The following is a 20,006-nucleotide window of genomic DNA, read 5'->3' as shown; positions in this document are numbered from 1 at the left end:
AGATATAAAGTAACACATCCTGGGATGGGAGGTGGGGTGGGGGGGGAGACTTTCACAGCATGGAAATTCTGCTATTTTTGGTTAAAGATGATTAGGTGAAACAAACCTGAATAATCGGTTTGAATTATGACAACTCTGCAATAAAGGCAAAACTGGAATTGTGCCAGGTTTAAACTACTTGAGAAATGGCAACAGTGATAAGTGAGGCTCTCTTTCCTTGCTACATTGCAGTGGCAGTAATATCACAAAGCAGCTCCCGGTTGTTTATTAGAATGTAGACGTAGTCCAGTTGAAATCCGTGTTTTTAAACCTATCCATGTTTTGGCTTTGTCGTCGCAGGGTAAAATTGCAGGTTGTACGAGACCTTGAGTGCCCCATAGACTAAGTTCATGATCTCTGACAAACCATTGTGATTTGCTTGGAGGCCAGCCATTTTGTTACAAAAGAAAGACTTGCATTTCTGTAGCGCCTTTCACGATCACTGGACGCCCCCAAGCGCTTTACAGCCAATGAAGTACTTTTTTTAGTCACTGTTGTAATGTAGGAAACGCGGCAGCCAATTTGCGCACAGCAAGCTCCCACAAACAGCAGTGTGATAATGACCAGATAATCTCTTTTTTTTTTAGTGATGTTGATTGAGGGATAAATATTGGTCACGACACCGCGGGGAACTCCCCTTGCTCTTTGAAATAGTGCCGCGGGACCTTTTACGTCCACCCGGGAGAGCAGGCGGGGCCTCGGTTTAAACAGCACCTCCGACAGTGCGGCACTCCCTCAGCACCGCACCGGAGTGTCGGCCTAGATTTTTGTGCTCGAGTCCCTGGAGTGGAGACTCGAACCACACAACCCTCTGACTCAGAGGCGAGAGTGCCACCCACTGAGCTGCTGGCTGACGGGGAGGAATGGCCAGGTGATAGCCAGCGCTTTGCGCACCTCTTAGTAGATGGTTTCACGGTCAAGTCCGAGCAGGTCACTCGACCTGCTCTCTACCAGAGATGGTGCATGCATGGGACCACTCCAAGGAGCGAATGCCTCATAATAATAAGTGTCTTGTCCTTGGCAAAAAGAAAAGCCAATTGATTTAATTATTTCCCATGCGCACAGCCCACCTGTGGCCTTGTCATTCCCGAGTTATCTGCATCGTCCTCCCTTGTGGAGATAGTTATGTTGTCCTGGCCCTGACCCGTTCTTGATATATGGTGTGCCCCCTCCCCGCCCCCCCTTGTGATATTCATGTTCCTGAAACAGATTGGATGGACTGGGACCAAACATTAAGGTTGAGAAGCTGATTAAAACCAGTATTACAGACCTTGCTGCGCTTGAGCAATTGCTGCTACCCCTGGGCAAGGCCTTGAGTACTCGACGCCTGCAAGATTTTTCACCCACACAATGGTACACAGGTCGGAGAAAATTGAAACACAAAATTCTGAACCTTTTTTGGGAAAATAATAAATTGAAACCTGTGTTTGTGAACATTCGCTTCATAATGGGGAAGCTGAAATTGGCTCCCAAAATTTGTGGTTAGATTATTTTTCTTCCCTCCCTCTCCCATTGTCTTGCCTCCTTAAAGGTGTTTCCTGGTATCGTTTCGTGGGCTCCGTCTGCCCTCTGTGTCAGCCGTGGCTCAGTGGGCAGCACCCTCGCCTCTGAGTCAGAAGGTTGTGGGTTCAAAGTCCCCACTCCAGGGACTTGAGCACGTAAAGCTGTGCTGAGGGAGTTGCCGCACTGTCGGAGGGTGCCGTCTTTCGGATGAGACGTTAAACCGAGTCCCCGTCTGCTCTCTCAGGTGGCTCTCCCTTGGTGCTATTTCGAAGAAGAGCAGGGGGAGTTCTCCCCGGTGTCCTGGCCAATATTTGTCCCTCAATCCAACATCACTAAAACAGATGATCTGGTCATTATCACATTGCTGTTTGTGGGCGCTTGCTGTGCGCAAATTGGCTGCCGCGTTTCCCACATTACAACAGCAACTCTACTTCAAAAAAGTACTTTATTGGCTGTAAAGCGCTTTGAGACGTCCGGTGGTCGTGAAAGGCGCTATATAAATGCAAGTCTTTCTTTCTCTGGTACCTCGCCCAAGTGCCCATTCTTCTATCTGATGTGAAACATCTGCTTGACTGTAGAGGCTGTAACAGCCAAGTCAGGTCCCATCAGTACCTCGCACATACTTTTTAACACTGGGTGGCAATCGGGATTGGAAACCCTACCTATTTTTTTTTTCCCCCCCTATCTCCTCCTTAGCTCAGGAATTCCACAGCACCACCCTGCTGAGATTGTCTAACTCGTCAGCGACTGGGGAAGCAGACCCTGGTCTGGTCTGCCTGGCTCACTAGACCTTCCGGCACTGCTTTCAACGCTGTTGACGTAAGAAAACTACTAGGCACTTGGTCTAAGCGTTAAACTAAGCTTTAATCAACTGTTTTACAACATGGAGGTCTAGTTGTGTCCTTCACTAGTTCCTGTTAAAGAATGTCCTGAGCAAGCTGGGCCCATGCCCGAGTATTTTTGCTCTCCCTGGACAGCGCCACCAGCAGGTCGCCCAACATCATTTCATAAGTAATTTCCACATGAATGTCAAGATTCATGTCAGCTGTCTTACTGCATCTCCGAATTTGAGTGCGTCCACCGATGTAAATGAACGGCAAAAATAATTTTCAGGCCCTCTCCGTATTTCCTGACAGTGAAGTGGTAGGTTGTCGAAGTGCGAGTCCTGACCAATGCATTGCCTTTTGTAAGTTTTTTTTTTAATTAAAAAAGAAATTCTAAAAAGAAAAGGTTTCTGCACGTTGTTCCTGGGAATTGTGGACTGCAGCTTTTCATTTTCCAAGTACAGGAAACTCGCTTTTAACCGGCACCTAAATATCCGGAAACCTCTCTTAACCGGCAAAATTCAGGAGTAGGTTCAGGTAAGTTTTACTATATATTAGTGGCCATGTAACCGGGACTCCTGCACAAGTGCCGTGTAACCGGGGTTCCTGCACCTGTGGCCGTGTACGGGGCTCTCATACCTTGGTAAGTATACCTCTCTGTAATCCGGACTTTTTGATCAACCGGCACCACGCCGGTACCGTCGGTGCCGGATAAAAAAAGAGTTTCCTGTAGTATGATTTTGGAAAAAGCTGCCCAATGACCCAGGCCTGCTCTTGCAGCCTGGCAACTGCTTGAATCTGATGACTTGCTATCGGCAGCTGCGGGATCCACAATTCCTGGGAAGGAGTTCAAAAAAGCACTTTCTTGGCATGCTGTTGTAATTATCGTATGTTTAAGGAAACTGGTGTTTAAAATTCCTCCTTATTATCAAGGCATGGAAACACAAAAGAAGTTGCAATTCCACAAGAGTTAAGTGGTGGGGGGAGGAGAAGAACAGGACATGCAACAGCCATGTGATCTCGTTCGGCAATTTGCACAATGGCCGTCGGAAATTAAAATTATTTTTTTTCGCCTCCACTCTCTTTTTTCCTGTGGCTGTGAAAGGGACCTGTGCAGAGGCCCATCCGCAATTGAAACCAAAGCCGTGGAGTGAGTGATACCCAATGCCTCGCGCTCCTATTTCTGCGGGGCGACTAGTCAAATAAGTAACTGAGCCCTCTGCCTGCAGCCTTCGGCACTGGCTGTTGAATCCTTGCTCGTGTCTGGTGGCACACGGTGACTGGCCTTGGCCATCACGCCACCTCGTGTCAGTGTGCCGTCGTCGGTCACCTATTGCCGAACGTAATGGTCTTGGTCGAGCAAAGCGATGTTGCGGCCCTGCTTTTTGGTATCCGTACCGAACAGGGGTTAAAGGAGAGGAGTCGCAGGAGAGCAGAAGGCACGGGTTGGTGGGGAGGGAGCCTGGCCATGGAGAAGGAAGATGCGTTAACCTTGAGAAGGGGAAGTTTTGCAGTGTTGGTAAAGAATTGGGTGCGAGGGAGTGTTCTTATAGCATAATTCAGCAAGTCGAGGAGGGAAAGAAAGGCTGTTGAAGTTTTCTAGAACGAGGGGGGGTCACAGTCTCAGGATGCGGGGTAGAACATTTAGGACTGAGATGAGGAGAAATTTCTTCACTGAGGGTGGTGAACCTGTGGAATTCTCTACCACAGAAGGCTGTGGAGGCCAAGTCACTGAATATATTGAAGAAGGAGATAGATAGATTTCTAGACACAAAATGCATCAAGGGATATGGGGAGAGGGCAGGAATATGGTATTGAGATAGAGGAGAAGCAGCCCCCGGGACGTCGGTACCACGGCGGCTGAAGATTGTCGGGCAGGACTCCGGGAAAGGCGGAGCGAGGCGAGAGCGGACCCTATTGTGATGGCGCCGATGAAGATGGCTGCCGTCCTTGCGGGCTCCGTGCGTACCAGGCAGCCAAGTGTCCTTTGCTGATTGGTGCGCTCGGCTCGTTAAGAAAAAAGCATTTCACTGACTGGATTTCACTTGTTGTATTTGGTTATGTGACAAATAAAATTGAAAATTGAAATTGAATTGAATGGCGGAGCAGGCTCGAAGGGCCGAATGGCCTACTGCTCCTATTTTTCTATGTTTTACCCAGCGCGATTATTACTCTTGAGTGAAGGGCTTCTTCCCAATACCTATTTTAAATTAACTTTGCACTCAAATTTATTTCCTTTGGTCGTACTTTCCTGATGTAATTTGATGTAATATTCTGGGTTTACCGTACCTGTGCCAATTAATATATGCAAACAGAAAATGCTGGAGATACCCAGCAGGTCAGGCAGCATCTGTGAAGAGAGAAAGAGTTAACATTTCAGGTCGATGACCTTTTGTCAGAATATTATATGCACCTGGATGAGGTTCCCTTTGAACCACCTTCGCTCCAGGCTTGGTGTCTGAGCTTCTCTCATGTTTTCTTGTACATCTTCCACATTTACACTTGGAATCGGTCTAGTTGCTTTTCTGCATTTGCCTTCTAAGCATTTTTATTTTTATTTTTGTGGTGGTTACCAGAATTGAACACCATAAGTGTGGTCTGACCAGTCCATTGTAAAACCCCCCAGCACAACCTTTGGATCCTTGGGGCAGGATTTTCATTAGGCCGTGGAGGCGGGATTGGAGGCGTGTGGGGGGGGGGGGCACAACCCCATCCTGCCCCCAACCCGCCTCCATGCCAGTTTCAAAGGAGGCGGGTTCCCGACCCGCACTGGGACCCGCCTCCCCGAGGCGGGAAGGGGATTAGTGCCAATTAACTGCCTGTTAGCAGGTAGTTAACGGGCAGTTTTTAGCCTAATCCCTATTTTCATTAGTGAAATGTGGGATTCCCGATGGCTCCAAACCACGCCAAGTTAGCGAGGCGGGCCATCAGGATGAAGGGCTTGGAGGGGTCGAGATGTCCGGTGTTCAGGTGAGTGATGGGTGCATGAGAGCAGAGGTAAGTGTGTTTGGTGTGTGTAAAGAGTTTAAAGAAGTTCTACTAACCTTTACTTACCTTTACAGCCTTCCTTCCTTCAGGTCTCGGGAGTCCCTCATCTCACCGGCACAGAAAGCAGAATGGCCGCGATCTGTCCAAAATTGCAGCATTCAGCTTTCTGTTCCGGGGAGATCTCTAAATCATCCTGGAGTACAGATTGTCAGTGTTTGACAGCTTCAAACAGCTGTGAAACGCTGATATTTCATCTGACAAAAGGTCTTGACAGATGAAATATCAATCTGTGACGTCACCTGTTGCCGGGTGGCCCTTAATTGGCCTGCTGAGCTCGCTGGGCGGACTCAACAAGGTCAATCAAGTCAAAATCGCGTGGGTTGGCTACAACTCGATGGAGGCGGGACTACAACCCCGAAAGTTGTAGTCCCACCTCCTCAATGAAAATCCAGCCCCTGGTGTTGTATTTGACCCCAAGATAAGCTTTCGACCAAACACCCGCTCCGTCACCAAGACCGCTTACTTCCACCTTGTAACGTCGCCGGACGCTGCCTCTGCCTCAGCTCATCTGCTGCTGGAACTTTCATCCATGCCTTTGTTACCTCAAAACTTGACTCTTCCAACGCACTCCTGGCCGGCCTCCAATCTTCCACCCTCCATAAACTTAAGCTCCTCCAAAACCAGGCTACCCATATCCTAACTCACACCAAGTCCCGTTCACCCGTAACATCCCTGCGCTTGCTGACCTACATTGGCTCCCGGTTGAGCAATGCCTCGATTTAAAAAATTCTCATCCTTGTTTTCAAATCCCTCCACGGCCCTCGCCCCCTCCCTATCTCTGTAACCTCCCCCAGCCCTACAACCCGCCAAGCTATCTGCGCTCCTCCAATTCTGGCTTCTTGCACATCCCCGATTGTAATCGCTCCACCATTGGCGGCCATGCCTTCAGCTGCCTGGGCCCTAGATTCTGAATTCTCTCCCTAAACCTCTTGGCCCCTCTACCAATGTTCCCTTTAAGCTGCACGGCTGCGTAGCCCTGAGACCTCCCGCGCGGCCAGCTTTCCAGTGAGAAAAACCGCTCACGCTCGGTATTTTGAATGGGCCGCGCAGACCCTTAAAGGGGCTACGCACCCCCCTCTCTTAAGACGCTCCTTAAAGCCTACCTCTTCCGCCCTAATATCTCCTTCTGTGGCTCGGTATCAGATTCTGTTTGATAATCGCTCCTGGGAAGCGCCTTGGGATGTTTTACTGCGTTAAAGGCGCTGTATAAATGCAGGTGGTTGTACATTCTGTTCCTAAAAGATCCTGTCAGTAGTTTGGATACAGCTTTGCACTGCAGTTTACAGATTGCCTGGTCGATGAAGGCATGTGACCAGATTGCCAACCAAGCCTTCCTGTGTAAAATGATTCCTTGTGTTAACAGTGTGGCATGGGTGTAACATTGAAGTGACTTTGTGTGATTCATTTCCAGAACTGTGCTGAGATTATACGGTTATCATGTTCCTATAGTCTACGGAACTTTTTTTTTGTATCGAATCACAACTAAGGCAATATACTTTTTAAAAACGTTATTTCACCACACTTTTATAACTGGAGAAGTACAGTATATTGTCTGAATTCTGTCCCTGTTCGCTGTTTTTAGTGGTGCCTTCCATACTCGGTTTATACAGTAGAACTAAAAAAAAATACCGACGGGACCGAGCTGTTGCCGTCCCATCAAAACTGCCGGACAAACCAGCGCTAATGTTGAAACATACGGAGATTTTCAGCTCCGTGTGAATCAACAAACCCTGTTGCTTAGCAACAGCTTCAAAACAGTCAGCTGCAGCTTAAAAGCATCTCTAGCTGAAGCTGTTGCTTAGCTACAGACCTTGCAGAGCCTGACTGGGGGGGGAAAAAAAAAGCAACGAGAAGTAAAAAAAACTTATAGGAAATGGCTCCTGAATTTTGCCGGTAGATAGAGCTTTCCGGACTTTTAACCTCCGGATAAACCAAAGTTTCCTGTAGTATCTGAATTAAAACTAAGAGTACAGACCAGATGTCTGTATCTGAAAAGAGGAGAGAGGCTAACGCTTCATTCTGATGAAGCTCTCCGCCCGAAATCTTTTTCATTGATCAGAGCAGAAGTGTTTAAACATAAAACCTGATGGGCAGCACTAAGTGTCTTCTGTTGTGGAGCATTCCTTCCCTGAGCGAATGATAGAAATTACAGCACAGAAGGAGGCCATTCGTCGTGTCTGTGCCAGTGCTAGCCACTGGAGCTAGCTACTCTAATCCCATTTCCTTGCTCTTTCTCCGTGGCTTAGTGGGTCACACTCTCGCCTCCGAGTCAGAAGGTTGTGGGTTCAAGCCCCACTCCAGAGACTTGAGCACCAAAATCTAGGCCGACACTCCCAGGGCAGTGCTGAGGGAGCGCTGCACTGTCGGAGGTGCCGTCTTTCGGATGAGACGTTAAACCGAGGCCCCGTCTGCTCTCTCAGGTGGACATAAAAGATCCCATGGCCACTATTTCAAAGAAGAGCAAGAGTTCTCTCTGGTGTCCTGGCAATATTTATCCTTCAATCAACACCACTAAAACAGATTATCTGGTCATTATCACATTGCTGTTTGTGGGAGCTTGCTGTGCGCAAACTGGCTGCTGCGTTTCCTACATTACAACAGTGACTACACTTCAAAAAGTACTTCATTGGCTGTGAAGAGCTTTGGGACATCCTGAGGCCATGAAAGGCGCTCTAGAAATGCAAGTCTGTCTTTCTTTTATGTTCTTCCATTTCAAATACTTAGTCAAGTCCCCCTTTTAAATAATGTTTTATTTTTTGCCTCCATGGCCACTTGAGGACTCGGACGGCTCTCCAATTAATTTTCAGTGGGGAGGTTTTTTGAGACACGAAAGGCATCGAGGGGTATGTGGGGAGAGCGGGAACATGGTGTTGAGATAGAGGATCAGCCATGATCGTGTTGAGATAGGGGATCAGCCATGATCGTGTTGAATGGCCGAGCAGGCTCGAAGGGCCGAATGGCCGACTCCTGCTCCTATTTTTCTATGTTACCCGCTGCTACACGACTCCTTGTGACTGGCGGTCACCCATTGGCCAGGGAGTGATGTAGGTTGCAGGAATACTGAAGGAAATAGTGTGTCAGTATCATTTTGGAAAACAAAATGTTGAATTCCATCTGTCAATCACTCGTTTGGTTTCGGGCTACAAACGAGTGTGAATGTACTTGCCGAGTTGGAAGTAGAGATGCCGATTTTAGTATAATTAAAGGTAGTGGCTGCAACACTCATTTTAATTGTTTGATTGGTGTGTGTTCTTTTTCCCTGCTTTATTCTGCTAAGTAGAACCTTAACCAGCAGGACTGTTTGCTCTTGGATTAGTTCCACGTTAAGTCTTTGTTACTGTCTGCCTGCATTGGCTAAGGCAGAATGGCTGTAAATATTTTTTGCGTTACTAGGTTGGTGTTCTCTAAGTACTGCGGGTGACGGTGCGGGTATTTATGGGTATCTGTTGCTGTTGGGCTCGAGAAATGTTGGCTGTACCTCCTGTGCATGCAACACGAGAGGAGAAGTACCAGCTATGGATTGACTGGGAGCCAGTCACAATGCTGACTCAACTTTTCCTGGAGCAGTGAGTCAGCACAGCAACCTCCCAGCATCTTCTAATGCAGGCTCAAAACTGTACAGCTACGCACTGGCCCAATGTCACAGTATTTGGCCAGACTCTCCAATCTTGTGTTCTCCTGCCACATATAGTATGATGCCAGGCCTATTTGACTTGTACAAGGTCACATTTGTGCTCTGGTGTCCTCTTCTGGCAGCTGAGACCTGTTTAGGTTGGGATCGATGAAGGATGGACAGCAGGAGAGTCTTAGTTAGGAAAATCATTGTTGAAGTCGCATCAGAAGAATGGCCAGTGTTCACCGTATGCACGTTCCAGCACCGATTATTGAGTAACAATTAGGAACAAGTGTACTGTTTTTTTTCTTTCCTCCTTCCTGGCTAAGTATGCTTCTCAGCTAATTTAAGGTTCCAGTTCTGTGACCTGCCCATCACAAATATTACACAAGTATTTCAATAGTACTGACGCACAGTTTTGGAGTGCTCCTGTGTTCACAGGCTGGTGTCACATTGCAGTAGCTTGCCAGTGTTAACCAGTCGGTTATTGTCATGACGTTCACACAGTGCCATTATGTCCGTGATCTGGGAATTCAAACCAGTTCCACAATAAATGATTAAAAGATGCCGATTCTGGACTTTGACTGCAGTAGGCCAGGTGACTTAAGGCACTTTTGCATTGCGAGTCCTGGAAAAGCGATGCCTCTGTTCCTCCTGCAGGCTGATCAGATCCTCAGAGGAAATGGTCGCCCTTCCACGTGTGGGGACCCAGAAATAGGGGATCTCGACTGTTGCCGAAACAAGAGAGGTCGGCGATTCACGCCGAGAACCCCCATGTTTCGGGAGTCCATAGTACCAAGGTATTATAAAGTGCATCCTGTGAGGTAGGGAAGTGCCCCAGTCCTACAGATGAGTAAAATATGCAAGTGGCACTGTTGAATAACAGATGTACTGAGCAGTCTACATTGTGGATGTAGTGCTACAAATGCAATATGTTTAAACGAGACTATTCCAACGCCCTCCCTCCCATCCTGCATAAACTTGAGTTCATCCAAAACTCTGCTGCCTGTACCCTAACTCACCTTGGGTCCTGTTCACCCATCACCTGTGTGCTCCATTGCCTACATTGGTTCCCAGTCTGGCAATGCCTCTTTTTAAAAAAAAAAAAAAAAAAAAAAAAAAAAAAAAAAAATTCTCATCCTTGTTTTCAAATCCCTCCATGGCCTCGCCCTTCCCTATCTCTGTAACCTCCTCCAGCCCCACAACTGAGTTGTAGGAAAAATGTTAGAATCCATTAAGGACGTGGCAACAGGGCACTTATAATAAGATTGGGCAGAGTCAACATGGATTTATGAAAGGGAAACCGTGTTTGACAAATCTGTTATTGAGGTTGTAATTAGCAGGATAGATAAGGGGGAACCAGTGGATGTAGTATATTTGGATTTTCAGAAGGCATTCGATAAGGTGCCACGCAAGAAGTTATTAAACTGGGGGTAATATACTAGCATGGATTGAGGATTGGTTAATGGACAGAAAACAAAGGGTAGGAATTAAGAAAAAAATTGTTTTTATTCATTGATGGGATGTGGGCGTCGCTGGCTGGCTAGGCCTGCATTTAGTGCCCATCCCTAATTGCCCTTGAGAAGAGGCTAGTGAGCCGCCGCCTTGAACCGCTGCAGTCCATATGGTGTAGGTACACCCACAATGCTGTTAGGAAGGGAGTTCCAGGATTTTGGCCCAGCGACAGTGAAGGAACGGCGATACAGGTCCAAGTCAGGATGGTGTGTGACTTGGAGGGGAACTTGTAGGTGGTGATGTTCCCATGCGTCTGCTGCCCTTGTCCTTCTAAGTGGTAGAGGTCGCGGGTTTGGAAGGTGCTGTTGAAGGAGCTTTGGCGAGTTGCTGCAGTGCATCTTGTAGATGGTACACACTGCAGCCACAGTGCGCCGGTGGTGGAGGGAGTGAATGTTGAAGGTGGTGGATGGAGTGCCAATCAAGCGGGCTGCTTTGTCCTGAATGGTGTCGAGCTTCTTGAGTGTTGTTGGAGTTGCACTCATCCAGGCAAGTGGAGAGTATTCCATCACACTCCTGACTTGTGCCTTGTAGATGGTGGAAAGGCTTTGGGGAGTCAGGAGGTGAGACAGTCGCCGCAGAATTTGGGTCATTTTCGGGTTGGCAGGCTGTAACTAGTGGGGTACCGCAAGGATCAGTGCCTGGGCCTCAGCTATTCGCATTCTACATCAATGATTTGGATGAGGGGTGCAAATGTATTATATCCAAGTTTGCTGCTGATACAAAGCTAGGTGGGAATGTAAGTTGTGAGGAGGATGCAAAGAGGCTTCAAGGGGATAAAGACAAGCTAAGTGAGTGGGCAAGAACATGGCGAACGGAATATAATGTGGAGAAATGTGAAGCTATGCACTTTCGTAGGAAAAATAGAAAAGCAGAGTATTTTTTAAATGGTGAGAGATTGGGAAATGTTGGTGTTCAGAGGGACCTGGGTGTCCTTGTACACGAATCACTGAAAGTTAACAGGCAGGTACAGCAAGCAATTAGGAACGCAAATGGTATGTTGGCCTTTATTGCAAAAGGATTTGAGTATAAGAGTAAAGACGTCTTACTGCAATTATATAGGGCCCTGGTGAGACCACACCTGGAGTATTGTGTACAGTTTTGGTCTCCTTACCTAAGGAAGGATATACAGTACTTGCCATAGAGGGAGTGCAACGAAGGTTCGCCAGACTGATTCCTGGGATTGCGAGATTGTCCTATGAGGAGAGATTGAGTAGACTAGGCCTATATTCCCTAAAGATTAGAAGAATGAGAGGTGATCTCATTGAAACATACACAATTCTTACAGGGCTTGACAGTGTAGATGCAGGGAGGATGTTTCCCCTGGCTGGGGAGTCTAGAACCAGGGGTCACAGTCTCAGAATAAGGGGTCGGCCATTTAGGACTGAGATGAGGAGAAATGTCTTCACTCAGAGGGTGGTGAATCTTTGGAATTCTCTACCCCAGAGGGCTGTGGAGGCTCAGTCGTTGAGAATATTCAAGACAGAGATCGATAGATTTTTGGATATTAAAGGGATATGGGGATGGTGCAGGAAAGTGGAGTTGAGGTCGATGATCTTATTGAATGGCGGAGCAGGCTCGAAGAGCCGAATGGCCTACTCCTCCTCCTATTTCTTATGTTCTTAGGAGACCTCTGCACTCCTCCAATTCTGGCCTCTTGCGCAACCCTGATTTTAATCGTTCCACCATTGGCGGGTGTGCCTTCAGCTGCCAAAGTGCTAAGCTCTAGAATTCTCTCCCTAAACCTCTCCACCTCTCTTTCCTCCTTTTTAAGATGCTCCTTAAAACCTACCTCTTTGACCAAGCTTTTGGTCATCTGTCCTAATATCTCCTTATGTGGCTTGTTGTCAAATTTTGCTTGATTACGTCCCTGTGAAGCGCCATGGGACGTTTTACTACGTTTAATGTGCTCAAGTTGTTTAGTTATTGGTAGTTAAATTGCTTATATTAAGCTGAATTAAGTATCTCTCGTTCTGTGGCGCTCCACTGCTGGCTAAGTGAATGATTGCCTAGTATGAGATGATGTAAACTGAAGGACCCAAGTTTGATCCCTGCTCTGTGCTGAGCTAGCTGATATTCTCTGGGTGTTGGTAGCGATGCTACACTTGTCCTCGGTGTACCTGGGTTAAGAAAGGGAAAGAACAGTCGGGATTCCTCCTGGTTGCTATCCAGTGCTTCCGATTGGAATGGGCCCATGGTACCCCACTCCAGCAAAAGTCAACATCTTCAGGAGAGGACCGGAGGAAATCCAGTGTTCAACAGACATTCTCTGAAGCGATTTATTTTTTAACATGTCTTCATGGTGTATTGATATTTTTGCTCAGCGAATGAACACAAGATATGGGAGCAGGAGTAGGCCATACATCCCCTGGAGCTTGCGCCGCCATTCAGTAAGATCATGGCTGATCTTCGACCTCAACTCCACTTTCCCGCCTGATCCCCATATCCCTTGATTCCCCTAAAGTCCAAAAATCTAGCGATCTCGGTCTTGAATATACTCCCTGATGTAATAAAACTCACTGCACACTTGGTTTGAGCTAAAGCAAGGCTTTAATCAACTTGTTTCAGAACATGGAGGTCTAGTTGTACTTCACTAGTTCCTTGTCTTACAAAATGTCCCTGGAAAGCTGGGCCCACGCCCGAGTATTTATACTCCTTGGACGGCGCCACCAGCTGGCCGTCCAGCGTTATTTCATAAGTAGTTTCTTGATGATGAGATTTATAACACTCATCGACTGAGCATCCACAGCCCTCTGGGTTAGAGAATTTCAAAGACTCGCAACCCTCCCGAGTGAAGAAATTTCTCCTCCTCTCAGTCCTAAATGTCCGACCTCTTGACTACCCTAGTTCGAGACTCTCCAGGCAGGATAAACAGCCTCTCGGCATCTACCCTGTCAAGCACTCGAACAAGTGCTATTAGAGGAGTAATGCGAGGGAGCTGAGCTATCCCCGTTTAAATTAAGAAAACGAAACGAGCTCAGTTTCCAGTGGCCTTTATCTGTTGCTGATCTGTGCTGGTCCTCGCTGAGTTCCAGCATCCAGTATGCTCCTGCCTTTGTCCTGACGTGACGCTCCTGCTGCTGCCTCCCGGCAGGGAGCGGTACCTTGTGATTCAGAGCGGCCTGTCGTGTGGCAGAACAAATTGCTGCCTGCTGTCGCTGCTGTCCTTGTGATTAATTTTGCCCGTTTGAATTTGGCACCGGAGCCACTCCTGCCACTGATCCAGGCTACTGTTGGAAGCCATGTCTACGTTGTTGTCTGATCTAAATCTGACTGCATAAGGGTTCGATGCTGGGAATTGTAGAAAATAGTTCTGAAAGTAAACAGATTCTGTGAGAGAAGGAGAAGGAACTCGAGCCCATTATTTAAAAGGTTCAGAAGGTTGATTTTTTTTAAATTGCAGTTTCTCATGTATAACACATTGCCGTACATTATATTCATAGTGTAAAAAGGAAAGAAATAACTTGCATTTCTTTAGCGCCTTTCACAATCTCAGGACATCCCAAAGCGCTTTGCAGTCAATGGAGTGCTTTTTTAAAGAAAGAGAGACTTGCATTTCTATAGCACCTTTCACGACCACCAGACGTTCCAAAGTGCTTTACAGGCAACGACTACGTACTTTTTGAAGTGTAGTCACTGTTGTAATGTGGGAAACGCGGCAGCCAATTTGCGCACAGCAAGCTCCCACAAACAGCAATGTGATAATGACCAGATCATCTGATTTAGTGATGTTGATTGAGGGACAAATATTGGCCCAGGACACCGGGGATAACTCCCCTACTCTTCTTCGTAATAATACCATGCGATCTTTTTACGTCCACCTGAGGAGGCAGACCGGGCCTCGGTTTAACGTCTCATCCGAAAGACGGCACCTCCGACAGTGTAGCACTCGCTCAGCACTGCACTGGGAGTGTCAGCCTAGATTTTTGTGCTCGAGTCTCTGGAGTGGGGACTTGAACCCACGACCTTCTGACTCAGAGGCGAGGGTGCTACCCACTGAGCCACAGCTGATGCACTTACCTTTTTGAAGTGCATTCACTGTTGTAATGTAGGAAATGTACATGTTGTAGTGGACCTGGTACATTTGTGGTGAGTGAGCAAGCTTTGAGTGGCTGTGGCTAATCTTCTCTGTATCGTTCCAATTTTAGTATGTGCTACTGGCTGTGGACAATGCTTGCACTGGTTTTTTTCCCCAAGAAGTGGTAGTAGGATTAGTGCACAGCATTACACTGGCTCGTTGCATCCACGGCTAGTGGGTTCCGATTGGCTCACCCAAGCCTTGCCGCTTTCTCCTGTTCAGGCAAGGCGAAGGCGCCTCTACGTGCTTGGTGTGTGACTTGTGTAGGGTTGCTGTGGACAGGCCGAGCAGCCTTTGGTCGTGCACCAGGAATAGGAACCACATTTTGAAGAATTTTGCCACAGTCTGCCTCGTGCCATTCAACAACAACTTGTATTTATGTAGCATCTTTAGCGTAATGATGTGCCTTGGGATGTTTTAATCAAACAAAATGTGGCTCTGAGCCACATGAGCTATTAGGACAGATGACTCAAAGCTTGGTCAAAGAGGTAGGTTTTAAGTAGTGTCATAAAGGAGGAAAGAGAGGTGGAGAGGTTTAGGGAGGGAATTCTAGAGCTTGGGGCCCAGGCAGCTGAAGGCACGGACCGTACAGTGTTTACTGGTCCCGCAATCACATTGGGTGAGTGGTGTCCTCCTGCCACCCCTGGTACCAACTCTTACGGATTGTAATGTGTCCCACATGATGAGGATTGATCACTAGTGGAGCTATTCATTTTTTTCATGATTAAATGGGAAACAATTTGACCCAAGTTTTCCATTGATTATAAGCTGGTGAAAACGAATGTGGTGTTTGTTTCCCCTGTGTTACTGCTTTCTCAATTGGGCTCAAGTATTTTTTTGTGATTGTTTTTAAATGCAAGAAGCATTGATGTTAAGTCAGCCCAGTGTCAATTAGTTGGGGTTTATACAATAGAGGGAGTTGCTGGACCTAAAAGGTTTCGATGTCCAGACAAATAAAAATGTCAAATCTGGAGGGAACCCGGGCAGATAATTACCGCCCTCTTTGCCTCGCACCATCATCCCTTTTGCCATTTAATCTCTCCTGCCCTCCACCCGATCACAGACCTTCCTTTATGTTCTTTCCTCCCCTCCCCCCTCTCCCTGCCCCTACATTTGCTTAAAAACCTGTTCCATCTCCAACTTTTCCCAGTTCTGACGAAGAGCCATCGACCTGAAACGTTAACTCTGTTTCTCTCTCCACAGATGCTGCCTGACCTGCTGAGTATTTCCAGCATTTTCTGTGTTTATTTCAGATTTCCAGCATCTGCAGTATTTTACTTTTAGATAATGGCACTTGTCAGAATCCCACCATTCCGTTTACCTGGCTCTGGTCTATTTAGGATGCACAACCAGGTTACCAATATGTGCCAATGAGACCCCCAGGTTTCCAATTTTAAAATGGTGTGGAGTGGTGGGATGCTGGATGTTATAATCCTACCAGTATCTTCAACACAAAGTATCTCATGATTAGTAAATTCTACCAGGTGCCGGGCATCCAGATAAAAGGAGGGATCAGCCGGCATTATCACACCTCTCGATCGTCCCAAAGAACACATCGCGTACAATGAATTCCTTTCAGGTGCAGTCATTGTTATGTTAATGAATGCAGAAGCCAATTCACATGCAGAGCAAGATCCCAGAAGCAGCAAGGAGGTGAATGGCGAGTTGATCTGCTTTTTTCGGTTATGTTTGAGTGAGGAATGTCGACCAGGAACTAGGGAAAGGTACAAGAGCTCCAAAGACCCGCTCAGTCCATCTGACAGGTTAAACATTTAGAATAATATGCCAGCTAAGATAGTGAGTGGAGTCAGGGCTATTGGGGGTGTTGAAAATGCCAAGCTTGGCTGAGGAAATTGGCTGCCATCTGAAATACAGAATGTGGTACTATGTTTAAGAACTTGTAAATAATGTTGTATTAAGGTTTGTCCTTATTTATTTCCTAGGTGGTTTTGCTATAGTGTTCCTGGTGAAGACTCATAATGGGGTTAAAAGTGCACTGAAAAGAATGTATGTCAACAATGAACATGACCTTCAGGTGTGCAAGAGAGAGATCCAGATCATGGTGAGTGGAAAAAGGTCGAATATCATGCTGGTCTGCAGTTCTGGATTAGTAGGTTTGGGCGCATTTATAGTGGGGCGAGGGTGGGGAACTCTGCCACTTAAAGTAGGGGCTCGACTGGTGGTGGAGGGGAGGAAAGCCCATGGTAAAATAATTAGGTAGTGGTTGGAGGGAAATTCGCAGCAAAAAAATTGTCCGTCGGTCCTGGATGGAGTGTGCTTGATGGGCCGAGTAGCTTTTTCTCTTCAGATTTTATGTTCTTGCATTAATTAAATAACTGTGTCTGTCTCTTGCCATTCTCTCCCTCTTCTCTGTCAGTCTCTCTATCTCTCTTCTCTCTGTCTCTCTCTCTCTCTCTCGCGCCATTCTCTCTCTCTCTCTCTCTCTCTCTCTCTCTCTCTCTCTTTCGCGAGTGCCGTTCCCTCGCCCGGGCACTATTCCCTCTCTCTCTCTCTCGCGCCATTCTCTCTCTCTCGAGCGCCGTTCCCTCGCCCGCGAGTGCACCATTCCCTCTCGCACTCGCGCCATTCTCTCATTTAATTCTTAGCCTCCACCCCTCCTATGTATCCTCTTTGCATGAGGATGTCTCCTCTCTGCCGTCCTGTTTCAGTGCCCAGGTCTTGTTTGGCTGATGCCTTTCCACCTGCCCTCCGATACATTTCAACAGATCAGTGGCATCATCGTCTCTCTGGTGTAGCACCCTGACCATACGAGACCAAGAATAAGCTTCAAGAAAAGTAAATTGATTATAAAAATTGGTGTTGAAATATTACTGAATAACTTGCTATCTAAAATGAGTTTTAGTTACAGTAGATTTTTTTTTTCTATATCTGTCCCTTCATGTCTGCTTTCAGTATGTGCAGAAGGCAGAGTTTGAGAACGGTACTGGGAACAGCACCACTAACTGTGATTGGTTTTGACCCTTATTTCCGTTTGTGGTTTTTTCCCCCCCCTTCCCATCAACTATTCACTGCTGGACCTGTCCTCCTTTCTCTTCTCGACCTCCGCCCTTTACCCAGGAGGAAGATGGAAGATGAAAGGTGAAGGTGCTCCCTTTGGTGATCAGCCCTGGTGCCTTGCCCGGGTAGCCGTTCTGCACGCGGGGGCGCCCCGGACAGTGAGTGTTGGGAGGTTGTGTTAGCGCAGGGTGCATCACGACCGATGCAGTTCACACTGAAGCCCACACACGTACACTTTCTAGCAAGAAGTTGCTGGATAGCAGTCAGGAGTCATGGTTCATTTCCACTCTTTCCGCACCCCCCCCTTCCCCAGCCCTGAGATGCTACGGCCAGTACCTCTACTGCCGCCCTGATCAAGATCAACACCGGTGCAACTTTGAAGTATAGAATGACTTCCTTTCAAATGGTTATTTTGACAGCAATATGATGACGATGAAAACAAGTGATGAACTGCCTGTGACCAAGTATTCTCTTTGTTACAGAGGGACCTGGCAGGGCACAAGAACATTGTTGGATATATCGATTCCAGTACCACTGCTGTTGGCTCCGGAGAAGTCTGGGAAGTGCTGATCCTGATGGATTTTTGTCGAGGTGAGGAGTTTGCTTCCATTACCTAATTGAACCGGCATTAATGCAGTGCATTTGTGTGTGTTTTGCTTTGTTGTGGGGCGGAGAGTGAAATGACAGCACCCTTCATTTTAATTCCTTCATTACACATTAATGCACCAGCGGGGAATAAATTGACCATTCTGAGATAAGATGGTTGCAGAAATTCATGGACTTCACTGGATTAATACCGTGCTGCTTTATTTGGACAGATAACAAATGAGGGTGGTTCTTGCTGTGAAACAGGAAAGAAATGTTTTTCTTTATCTTTACACAGTCACTTGGAACAGAGTCTCATTTGACAGTCACAGGGGGGGAGAAACATCAGTGCAGTCAAGTGCCAACCCTTGATAATGATGAATTTGCCCTCCTGGTTTCCTGCAGTACCCCTCAGCAGGCTGAATCTGCATCAGTCATATTAGCGCAATGGCTCTTGAGGAAAAGAGCTTTTAATTAAATTTGGAAACATTATGTTAATCAGATTTTCTTTAAAGAGGAAAAAAAGGTACAGCTGTTTTAAACCATTACCAGGGAGGATATGGGATTTGCACAGGAATATCAGTGATTCATCTGCACAAGTTTTTGTCTCAGATTTTTTCCTCACATTTACATGTGTGAACAGAAGACATACAAGGCATTCTTGAACTCAAAGCATCACGATTAGCCAAACAGTAGGTGTGATTTTATTTTTTTCCATTCCAGCCATGGGTCTCCCTCTTCTGGCTGTCTTCCACAGCATAAATGCCCTCGCTCTCTGCAGAGCGGGTGACCGTACAGACTGACGAAAATGTGGGCCAGCGAATGTACTGTCGGACAAAGTTTTTGGGGGGTAGGATGGGGATGATTGGATAGTACTGCCAATTTTGCATGGTAAGTCCTGTAGGCATTGGAAATGTCACCGTGCTAACAAATGACTTGCCCCCTTCATCTTCATCCTGGGCAAAGGGGTGAGCTCGAGAAGGGAGGACGAGTCCAGTAGGGATAAGTTGATGGCAACCTTTTTGAGCAGCATTGTTATAATACAGCCATGGGGTGAGGTAACATAAGCGTCCTGGTTTGGAGTCGGGTGAAGGAGGTTCTTGGCCCCTTTTCTATCGACCATCCCCTGTGGAAAAGGCTAGTTCCGGGTTACTTCCTTTACAACTGTGGAACTTCCTCTGTAAGTAAATGATCCAAAATGTTCACTCGCCAGGAGAGAAATGCTTCAGACTTGAGTGTTTTATACAACGGTAAAAGCTTTCTCGAGCTCCCGCTTGGCCCGTTCTTTGTGAGGCAGTTGCGAGGCATTGGCTCTTGCTCAGTCATTATATTCACCATGCTTCCGAAGGGCGGATGTTTGGCGATAAAACTGTCATCACTTTGTTCAAAGTTTTCATATTGCCTGGTTGTCCAGGGAGCGTGACCTCGGTGTGTTGCTCTTTTATTTTCCTGTCTCGGTGCTGTCGTGTTGGATTCTGCTGTGTTGTGAAGAGACCACAATTACTGAACCAGTGGAAACGAAGGGTTTTAGGCCCGTGCATTAACTCCACTGAAACTAGCTCTCTTTATCCAACAGCACATTCAACGACTCACATTTTGTGCCAGTCTGTACGTCATCTGTTGCCCCAGAGAATAAGGGCATTTAAGTTATGCAGCTGGAGGAGGGAGACCCAAGCATCTCCTGTAATATAAAAGAACATAGAAACATAGAAGATAGGAGCAGGAGTAGGCCATTCGGCCCCTCGAGCCTGTTCCACCATTTAATGAGATCATGGCTGATCATCCA

General features: G+C 47.0%; 1 protein-coding gene across 11 annotated transcripts in view; it reads left to right on the top strand.

Moving 5' to 3' along the window:
* aak1b (AP2 associated kinase 1b) overlaps positions 1–20,006 on the top strand; it is a 146,770-nt gene that overhangs the window by 11,561 nt on the left and 115,203 nt on the right. For all 11 annotated transcript variants that reach the window (XM_085970972.1, XM_085970969.1, XM_085970967.1 and 8 more), the window contains exons 2-3: positions 16,561–16,679; positions 18,118–18,226. In XM_085970972.1, coding sequence (XP_085827098.1) covers positions 16,561–16,679; positions 18,118–18,226 — 228 coding nt within the window. The remainder of the gene's footprint in view (positions 1–16,560; positions 16,680–18,117; positions 18,227–20,006) is intronic.

This window comes from Somniosus microcephalus, chromosome 30 (genome assembly GCF_052327205.1).
Source record: "Somniosus microcephalus isolate GS21.2 chromosome 30, FLI_Smic_1.0, whole genome shotgun sequence".
Classification (NCBI taxonomy): Eukaryota; Metazoa; Chordata; class Chondrichthyes; order Squaliformes; family Somniosidae; genus Somniosus; species Somniosus microcephalus.
The sequence above is the reverse complement of the archived record's forward strand: the minus strand, read 5'-3'. Positions and strand labels throughout refer to the sequence as shown.